Below are 10,730 nucleotides of genomic sequence, written 5' to 3' on the forward strand. Positions count from 1 at the left end.
AGCCGACACACCTGAGTGAATCCAGTGAAATATTATCCAACCAGTGTCCAAACAGAACCAATCCTTATTTCTCCACTACGACTGGTCTGAAGCTGCTATAAACAGAAATGTTAAAAGGGACATATTTTACCCTTTTAAGAAAAGTTTATGTTGGTCTCAGAGGTCCCCAAAACATGCTTGTGAAGTTTGTTGCTGAAAAAACACTCCAGTGTAGGACTTTTGCACGTCTAAAAACTCCTCTGTTTCAGCCCTGCTCATAACAAGCTGTTTCTGTGTCTGTGGCTTTAAATGTTAATGAGCTGTCTGACTCCGCCCCTGACCATGCCTCTCTCAGGAAATGGATGTGGCACTCCTGATGTTACACTTTTTTTTCTAGAGGAAGGACTGCGGGTAGACTCGGAAACAGGGAATAGACATGCGGTAAGGGCGGATTCAAACCCGGGCTGCCCGCATACATGGGTAGCACTTTTCACAGACACTTTTATCCAAAGCTTAGGACCTGACTGGGGTTCGAACCATCAATCTCCAAGACCGTAGTAGCAGGGTAACCCACTGAGCTATCCAGCATCTCAGCTGGTAGTTGAGAGGATCAGTAAAGGAGGCCGGACCTTTCCTCCAAGTGGGGGAGGGCCAACCAAACCTGGGGGTGGGTGCTTAGGCCCCTGGTGGGGTCACAAGGGCTAAAATCTGGGAACGGCTAGTTTCATCACATATTATCTGAAAGGTGGAGAAAGAGAGGGGGAGAGGGAATGGATATTTCTGGTACTTGAGGGGATTGTGGACAGGCCAGGGACACATATTTTTGTTAGAAAAGCCTGAAAAAGTGATTTTTGCATAATATGCCCCCTTTAACTACTATCACTCAGTGGTCCTGAACCATGCAGTAATTTTGAAATGTAAGATCTGCAGAGAGCAGCTATTTGTATTCATTTTTACATTACAAGCAGACGTGGCTGTAGGTAGTTAATGTCAGAAATAAACAGTGCATTTCTTGAAGTTTTCACACCACCTTCAGCAAGAGGAATAAAGCATTTCATCTCATAAAGGCGGTCATCTGTGTGTGTGTGTGTAACACGTCCCATAGTGAGTGTAACATCTTCAAACAGAGTCTGTAACAGAAGCCTCTACCAATGTGATTTTTGAGGTTTTATCAAACAGGAAAGACGTGAACACCCACGTTTAGTCAACATCTCCTCAGTCATCTGCTCTCTGTTCATCAGCTGATGGCTCACAGTTGGTTTCTGGTTTCTTGTCTGGCATCAGTGCAGATTTCTCTGTTAAATCAAAAGTAAAGGATGTTTTAAAAAATCAGAACAAAGGTGTTCAAAATATTTTTTTATATAAATACAGTTCAAACCACAATAAAAACCTGACAAAGTGATAAAGTTTCTTAGTTTCACACATCTTCCTTTAGTACTTTCTGAGCTGATTATTTCTAAGATTTATTTTTGGGGCTTTTTATGCCATTATTTAGAGAGGAGGACAGTGGATAGAGTTGGAAACAGGGATGACAAAGTGATGATTATTTTCAAACTAATTCTTGGGGTTTTTACTTGTGTTTTTGGCAGAAAATGAATCAACTGCAACACACCAAAGACAAAACATTATTCTTTCAGTCATTAGAAACTGTGAGAGAAATAACAGAGAATGACAAGTATGTTAAATATTACTTACCAGAGTCCTTGTTGGTATGCAGACATCCAGAGTTTAGCGGGTCAGGAACCTCTACAGATGGGAGGTCTACAAATTGATGAAACATAAAAAGTAGATTGTTTTTTAAGATAAAATAGTGACCATGTTTTATTTTTTTGGATAACATACGGTTGAACTCACCAGTTTCCTGGTCAGTGTCAGAGACTGCAGCTTCTGCCGGGCTCTGGTTGGAAGTTTCTGGAGTCACTGTCTCAGTCTCTATTAAATAAAACAACACAATAACAAGTAAGAATTTTAATACACCTTTAACACCTGAAACCACGATGTCTGTCCCACCCCAGCCTGGATGACAAAAGCTAAATGTCTTTTACTGGATGTTAGAACTAGCTTCAAGCTTAAAAAGCTTGAAATGTCAGTTACCTGATAATCATTTTAATCAAGTGTAAAACTGTATTTTTCATAGCAGTGTCTTATGTGCAACAGAGTCACTGAATGTGAAAATAATACCACAAGTAAACTGAGATGTTACGGTTTAAAATGTGACCATGTTTACTGATGACTTTCAACTGAATGAGATGTTTAAAACAGAAAGAGTTCTCTTGAATGCATCTTTGGGTAGATTTCCATTAGATTCATGTCTGATGAGCACATTTTGACCTGATATAAATAAATAAACAAAGATTCTTTCATATGCATAGCTACACAGACACCAAGGCTTTTGTTTGCTCTCAGACCAATGCTTATGTACAGTCAAAGGATTTTTTCTGTCCAGTCTTCACACATATCTCTCTGTGAGCACCTTGAGATGACTCAGGTGTTACTTTCTGTTCTCTTTAGGTCTCTGAGATACACCTCCAATGTAGGTATCAATAAATAGCCGAATGCTCAAACTTAAAGTTGTAAATAACTTTAAAAATAATGCAGAGAAGGGCATTTCCTTCTTAGATTAAGAGGAGCTGACACATTTGAGTAGAAGTGCTTTAAATGATGTACTGAACTTGGGTAAACATATTAAGACATTTCCCAGAACAGGAAACTCTTCCATGTTTATTCTTAACTGTTTTGGGTTAAACTCTGGTGGTTAGGATTTTACTGACCAGCTCCACTGTGGCCATTTTGTATCACAGGGGGGTCTGAGACCAGGCTGGTTCTCCGTACTCCTGAGGCATCTGAGGAAAATGATTGAAAACAAATAAATAAATAGTAATGATATAGAAATTAGAACAGTAACTAAAACACACTTGGTTGATTTTCTATCATCAGTCAGTCTTCTGTAACTATTTTGAACATGTTTTCATGTTTGGTTTATTAACATTTTACACACCAGCTCCATTGCTGAGATGTTGGGTTTTATCACATGTCCCTTTGGCTCCTGAAACAAATGACAGAAAAAATAGATTGCAAAATTACCCAAAAGTTGATGCACAACTGGTTGAGTATTCCCTGTTTTAAATCAGACACTTTCCTTTGTCGTTAAAACATGTTTTAGTGCAGGTTAAATAGCATATCCTTACCTTTGCTGTTGTTTAGTGGTTTCAGCTCATATTTAGTCCCTATAAAGATTTTAAAAAATCAAAAATTATTACAAAACATAAAAAATCCATATGTTCATAACTATTGTAGTCCAGCACCATCACCTAACATAGTTCCTTGGAAAACACAAAATTTTAATTATAAACATATGCTATACATCCACATTTTCAACATTTTTAAATCCTGGATATGATTTTTATAGATAAGAAGAAGGTAGCTCTCCAACTTCTGCTGAAATTATCAAAGACATTTGGTCAAACTGAGTTATTATCGAAGTATTAGGGGTGGGCGACATGACGACCTCAGATCATGAAAAAACAGAAAGTATCCATGATCTGCTAAAGTTGTTTTATCATAGAGTTGTCTCTTTTACGTCTAGCTCTTTGCCCTCTCCCCTGCAATGTTCGACTTGTAAACGCCAAATTTATGCATGTAAAAAGTATATGGGGAATAAACTGTTTTTTCCCCGGTCATTAACTTACAAATGTTTCATAAAATTGAAAGAAAAATTGTGATAAATGAAGATCGTGATCTGGCCATAAAAAAACCTTGATATATTTTTTCCATATTGCATACTATACAATACTTGGACTACTATATCATACTTGAAAAAAGTGAATACAGGCATGTTTGCATGTTAAAATAGACCCTAATATTTGAATGATGATATTTCTTAACTGTGGTTTATTTAAACAAGGTAAACTTTTCACATTAAAGAGAAGATTTAATTTCTTACCATTTTCTTTTTTATCATCTCTTCCTGTGACAAAGAAAATGATGTAATTATCATTAATCATGCTTTAGCAGAGTGTCACCAAAGATGGATCCTGTCAGCAGAACAAACTCAAACCTCTTATTAAGACTTACATCACATAACTGGTTGTATTCAATGAAGGATTTTTTTTTTGGTGTAAATTTTAATATTTAGACTCAAAAATCTGGTAGAGCTAAACTATTGAAGAACCAACAAAGCAGCTCTAAAATTTCTGCTAAATTTGAAAAAAAAAAACAATTTGGTACAACTGAGTTATTGTCTGTTTATGGATACTATATTGGTTTTAATAAATACTTTAAGAAGACTACAGATTTGGCTTGAAAATAGTTTGTTTTGAATTATAGAAAAATGAATAAATATTTAATTAATTTAAATAGACTTCAGTTGAGATTTATGTGAAACTTTTCACACATTTTAGACAGTATTTAGTGACTTACGGTTATTTGGTCTTCGCCTTTTTTCTATACATAAGAGAAAGAAAAGAATGTAGTAAATCCGACATTAATGATGTGATCATTATCAGTCACTGACCGTGCTTTAGCATTGTTTTCTATTTGATAGTGACAGTGGAAAGAACATAAGGTACTCCTTCATCAGACTTAAACCACAGAACTGATCTGTGGGTAATTTTGACTTTTTGTTTAAAATCAAATATTATTACTTATAAATTTGTTAGAGCAAAACTACTGAAAGAACTAATTATTACTGAATATTTTAATCCAAACAATGAATTCTGGCTTCTTACCCCTGATGTGTTTGTAGATGAAAACAGCAAACAGAATGACGACTACCAAAACAACCACTACTACTACTGGTACAAGGATGGATATCAGCCAGTCCTGTTCTTCTATAAAACAAATGGATAAAACAAAAAGGTAAATGTATTTGGATGATGTTGGTTAATGCTTTTGTTTGATATTGTAGTATTGTTAATATGCATTGTTTGTATAAAGATTAAAAAATCTGTGCTTATAATGAGGATGTTTGTCAGTGAACTACTCACGTTTAATGAGGGGGTTTGTGATGCTTTCACTGGTTCCATTGCTGACTGGGTTCATCATTATACATCTAAAATGGTCCTCCTTTAAATACTAAAAATTCAGAGAAAGAAAATCATGAAAACAGATTAAGAAAAAAGGCTCACTAGCACTGAGGATGACACAGTATGGTAAAGAAAGATCAATAATCACAAACTGAAGTGTTTAAACTCATCAGCTCAGGCTGACAGTGACATTTTGTTTTTTTATACCTCTGTTAGAAGTATCTTTTGGACTGAAGGTCCATCCTCCTTATTATCATACAACCACTTATAGGTGATTGGTTCAGCATCTGCAGTGTTGCCTTCACAGGTCAGGCGACAGAGAGTATTCTTAGTGTTGCAGGATTTGCCAACAGAGGGTTTAGTTACACGAGCTGACAAAAAAAAGGTGCTTTATTAGACTTTAGGTCAGAAGAAATTTTAAAAAATCATCTTATGGACACACTGTATTTAAAATTCTCCACTCACAGATGACAGACAGTTGAATCTTGTTGTAGTCTTTGCAGTTAATCTCTGGTGTGTAGATGCCGATGTCTTTAAGCATCATTCCTTTGATGGTCAGTGCTCCAGTATCAGTGTTCACCTCACAGCGACCTGATGTAATGGTGAAACAGGACATCAGGCAGGAGGGAAAATTAAAACAGGACACAACAAAAAATTTAGAGGTGATTCCTTGTTTTTACTTTATGTTTAATATTTGATATTCAACTCATAAATCATGATGAAATCTGAGGTCACCACACTATTTTAAAATGCATTTATCATTAATCTACACCAACTGCCTGGCAGTTACAGCTGTGTTCTAACTAACAGCAGTGTGTTTAAAGAAGTGAATAAAGCTCAAAATCCTTCTAATAGCTTCAATTTCCATTCACGCAAATGCATTGGACTTGGGAACACAGCACGTTTTATTTCAAATCAAACCAGGAAGAAAAAAATGTCTCAATTTTTTTTATGACTCAACAGAAAGTGAATAAAAATGAATATTGGGCTGTTAAAAACTAGCAGTGCCTGCATTTTTCTTTACAAACTTGTATAACCACTTAACCTTAATAACCCCAGGCTTTTCTGGAAGACTAAGAAGTGTTTATCTGGAAGTAAAAAAGGTATTGAGCTTCTTCTGTGCATTGTTAATGGTGATCATCACTGACAAAGCCTCACTTCTTTATTTATTTAACAAGCACTTTATTGCATCTGGGTCTCTGTTTGACAGAGTGAAAACTAAATCTCCTGTTTCTCCTGCATATCAGGTAACTGCTCCACAGTTCTTTAGTTTTAGATTAATCACTGTTGCTGAGGTGCATAAAGCCCTTGAGACTTTCGATTATAGGAAACCGGCTGGTCCAGATAATTAGAGCCTTGTTTACAAAGTTATTAGCTGATTTTATTGCTGAACCTTTATTGTGTCTTTTGGATTTGTCTTTGGTCTCAAACAAAATAACACAAGTTTGAAAATCTGCCTTTGTGCTTCCTCTGTTAAAAGGAGACCCAACACTATTAAACAGTTATAGGCTGATTTCTAAACTGTCTCAGCCAAGGTGGGTGAATATCTGGTGAGTGAACAGCTTAAAGAGTTTCTATTAAGCAATAATTTTTTAGTGGATTATCAGTCAGGCTTTGGAAAAAAGCACAACACTACTACAGCTGTTTTAAAGATAGAGATTTTACTGAGTCCTTGGACAGTAAGGAGCACTGTGTAGCACTTTGTATTGATTTGTCGAAAGCCTTCGATATTGTTGATCGTGTCATTTCAAAAGACAGGCTAAGCTGTATCGGTCTGTCAGAACAGTCAGTCTGTTGGTTTGAAAATTATTTATCAAACAGATCTCAGAGTGTGCAGGCTGAGGGAATTACTTCCAAATATCTTTAAGTTCAAAATGGAGTGCCTCAGGGCTCAGTCTTAACCGCTGTTATTTACCCTGTATATCAACAGTATCAGGCATGATGTGCCAAATGCTAATGTTTATTTATATGCAGATGACACTGTCATTTACTGCTCTGCTCCTACACAGCATCAACTTCTCTGTTGCTTACAAAAGATTTTGATATTGTACAGGACACCCAGTGTGAGTTGAAGTTGGTTCTGAATCCTGACTAAACCAAACTCATGATGTTTTCGAAATCAAAGAAGAAGCCACAGGACCTTCCATCTGTCACTACATCTCAGGCTGACATGATTGAGTCTGTATCTCCTTAGAAATATCTTGGTTTCTTGATTGATGATTCTTTGACTTTTAACCCATAAGGACCCAGCGTAACACATGACCTTTAATTGTTAATTCATGAAGTTCCTGAGTGAAACACACTAAACATTCTGATGTGGTCATGTGCCTGGTCCATAAGGGGGGTATAGGTGAGAACTTTCTTGAGCCCAGCCAAACTGGGGGCCAATTGAGGTCAGCAAAATCATGATCCATTTTTAAGTTGAGCTGTAATAATTATATTTTATTTTTTTTTAATATATATACAGTATTTATATAAGTATATACAGTGCTTAACAAATTTATTAGACCACCTGTCATATTTGTCTCAGAGACCATCCAGCATCATGAAGTGCTTTAATGCAGACTCTTTCATTTTCAGTGAGCTCTCAACGTTTTACCATTTTGAACAGGAGTGAGGAATTTCAAACTGAATTCACCCAAACTTGAGCTGGCTCACTGGGCTTCTCTGAGAAGTCAGAAATGAATCAAGCATAACATTCAACCACTAAAACTCATTTTTCTGTTCAGGAATGCAAGTAAATAACTATATTTTGACATATTAATCAAGAAATAATTATGTGCTTTACCATTTTTTCATTTTTTTTGTAAATCAGTAAATTTGAAAATTCATGGATAACAATAATTATTATATTTTAGCATTAAAAATATAATTTGGGTTAAAGAGCTTCTACATATTGGTGTATTAACCATTGCAGAAACATAAAAAATGATTTTGGTAATTACCAATGCTGATAATATAGGGCAGCTGTGGCATAAACCTTACTTTGGTTAGGGTTAGGGTGGTCCAATAAATTTGTTATGCACTGTAAATGGGTCACAAGTGGCGAAAATTGGCAAAAATGGGTTAAAATAGCCAGATAAACTGATAAAAACAGGTTAAAAAGTGACAAAAATTGCTTTAAAGTGGGAAAAAATCATCCAAAAATAACATATGGTTACAGAATTTTTATTTAAGATAAGCAAAAATGGGTTACAGAAATGCAAAAAGGTTTAAGAATGGGTGGAAAATGTTGAAAAGCGGTTAAAAAGAGGCATAAATAGGTATAAAGGGGCAAGAAGTTGCAAAATGGCTATATGAAGTTGGAAAATCAGATTCAATAGTGGCATAAATGAGCAGAAACAGTGGTGAAAGGGGGTTTAAAAGGCCAAATTCTTTTAATCCAGCGCACGTGTTGGTGTCATCAATAAATCGTGAAGGGGTGGGCCCATTCACTTTGTTTTTGTCTTTGAAAAAAATGGAAAATGATTTTTGTAGTTAAATCTAATTGATTCTGACCTATGCTGTATAATACAAATGAAAATATATAGTTAGTGTTATGCCCCACGTAATTTTTCTATTAGGACAGCTGGGTGAAGGTCCTTATGGGTTAAGCTTCATACTGAACAACTTGTAAAGAAGTTAAAGCTTGGTCTGGGCTTTTACTTCAGGAATAAGTCTTGTTCTTCTTTTGCTGCAAAGAAAAGACTTGTTGCTGCCACTCTTATGCCTTTGATTGATTACGGTGATGTTCTCTACACGCATGCATCTTCTCAAAGCCTTAAATCTTTAGATAATGTGCACCACAGGGCGCTGAGGTTTATAACAAACCTTAAGTCCTTATTTCATCATTGTACTCTGTATGAGATCGAGTGGGTTGGCCTTCTTTAACCACTCATAGGCTAATTCATTGGCATATTCTTATGTATAAGGCTTTACTAAATCTGCTTCCATCTTACTTGTGTGATTTTATTCATGTGGAAAGTTCTGAGGCTACAGTCTTCGGTCTGTGACTCAGTCACAAAATGTACTGTTGCTCTCTGGGCCCAAAGTCCATCTTGAAACAGGTAAAAGGAGTTTCAGGAATGCTGCTCCTGCAGCCTGGAATCTTCTCCAGGAAAATGTATGTCTCTTAGAGTTGTTTTAAAAGGTAGACTGAAGGCATTAGAGGAAGATTCATCAGGTTGAAGATGTTTTGACTGATGACTTCCTGATCTCTGACTGTGGATTGGTTGATCTGGGTTTTGTAGTGTTTTTTATGGTTAATGTTTAATGTCTGTAACTCTGTTCATTGTTAAGCTGCCTGTCTTGGCCAACACACTCAATTTATATTCAATTACACAGAATCATCACCATGCATGTCAAGACTGTGATCTGTTGTTGTTTTTTATTATTACTCTAGTAAACTTACTAGTAAATGATTTGCCATGTAGAAATATAATTTCTACTGAATGATAGTACGGTGGTGAGCCAAGGGGAAGAGCTGGGTGGTTTCTGTATTAATGTGACTTATAGAACTCTTATAAGCAGTGAATGACCATTATGCCTGATGACCATGACTTTCAAAATCTAATCACTTTATTCTGTAGTTGGAGAGGATATTCATGCAAAGTTTGAAAAAAATCCCTCAAAGTGTTCTCGAGATATTGCCTTCACAATAAACATATTTAAGTACATGTGTAAGTAAATTTACCTATAAACTGGCCATGGCACATAAACTCATTTCCAGCTTCATACCAATCTGCTGCAATATTGGCCTTGTGTTTCCACACTATGCTTTGGATAGTATCATTCATGGGGGGTGGTCCGAGGATCATATCGTCACCTTTAGCTCCATAAACCAGGCCAGGTTCAACTGTAAAAAAACAAGGACACCAAATATTATTATTAGATTCTTACGTCTACTGCTGAGTTGCATTTTATTGTCTTTTCTGTGGTATTAAAAATCATGTTTTCTGTCCTAGACCATTTTAGGCCTTGAGTGAAAAAAATAAACTCTTAAAGCAGGAGGAGAGATGTGGAAATGGTGGCATAGTCTATATTACATAATAGACAAGGGCAAAACGGGTATCATATTTAGTTCTGGAGTGTCTAAGTAGGCCTACAGTTATACTTCAGTATTTTTCATCAACAAAATTAATGGATGAATTAACATACAAAACAAATAACACATGTCCCATTTTAACTTTGACTTGTAAGTTGACTTTGAGTGCTTAGAAAGGCTTCATATTATTATTATTATTATTATTATTTTTATTATTATTACAACCTATTAGAATTGTGTTAGCTGATGTTTTTGTTCGATAATGTTGTGTATAAGTACAATGTGATGTTTGAAAAGGTAATATAACAGGTTTATAAGGAGGATGATTGTTACTAGTACCATGAATGATGAAGGGGTTTTTGAAGTGTGCACTGGTTTCATTGCTGACTGGGTTCATCATCATACATCTGAAACTGGTCTCCAACCTGTCCTAAAAATTGAGAGAAAAAAAATCATGAATACAGGTATGTATGGTAAAGAAAGGTCATTTAAGATAGATTTGAAGTGTTTAAACTCATCAGCTCAGGCTGAAGGAGCCCTTTTTTCATACCTTTATTATAGTCCAAACCTTGCCTGAAGGTCCCTCCATATCATTGTAAAACCACTTATAGGTGATTGGTTCAGCCTCTGTGGTGTTGCCTTCACAGGTCAGGCGATAGTTTGTCAACTTAGTGCTGCAGGATTTGACAACAGTGGGTTTACCT

At 35.9% G+C, this 10,730-nt stretch overlaps 1 protein-coding gene across 1 annotated transcript; it reads right to left on the reverse strand.

The window, feature by feature from the left end:
• Positions 1-460: 460 nt before the first annotated feature.
• LOC121506664 lies at positions 461-10,724 on the reverse strand. Its single transcript, XM_041782499.1, has 15 exons — positions 10,577-10,724; positions 10,366-10,456; positions 9,676-9,837; positions 5,469-5,594; positions 5,211-5,374; positions 4,965-5,052; positions 4,707-4,808; positions 4,399-4,422; positions 3,923-3,946; positions 3,168-3,206; positions 2,978-3,025; positions 2,751-2,822; positions 1,834-1,911; positions 1,675-1,740; positions 461-1,274 (listed from the first exon to the last, which is right to left on the reverse strand). Exons 1-15 carry the CDS (start codon positions 10,613-10,615, stop codon positions 1,195-1,197), a joined length of 1,203 nt encoding a protein of 400 aa, XP_041638433.1. The 5' UTR covers positions 10,616-10,724; the 3' UTR covers positions 461-1,194.
• Positions 10,725-10,730: the final 6 nt, after the last annotated feature.

The sequence above is a fragment of the Cheilinus undulatus genome, unplaced genomic scaffold (assembly GCF_018320785.1).
Source record: "Cheilinus undulatus unplaced genomic scaffold, ASM1832078v1 Contig6, whole genome shotgun sequence".
Lineage (NCBI taxonomy): Eukaryota > Metazoa > Chordata > Actinopteri > Labriformes > Labridae > Cheilinus > Cheilinus undulatus.

Excerpts from the sequence above, each read along its gene's own strand:
- LOC121506664 (XM_041782499.1), bottom strand. The coding sequence starts at position 10,615 with ATGGAGGGACCTTCAGGCAAGGTTTGGACTATAATAAAG. Across the intron at positions 3,207-3,922 it reads AGATGATAAAAAAGAAAATG|GGACTAAATATGAGCTGAAA; the intron begins GTAAGAAATTAA and ends AAATCTTTATAG. Across the intron at positions 1,275-1,674 it reads GCATACCAACAAGGACTCTG|AGAAATCTGCACTGATGCCA; the intron begins GTAAGTAATATT and ends TTGATTTAACAG.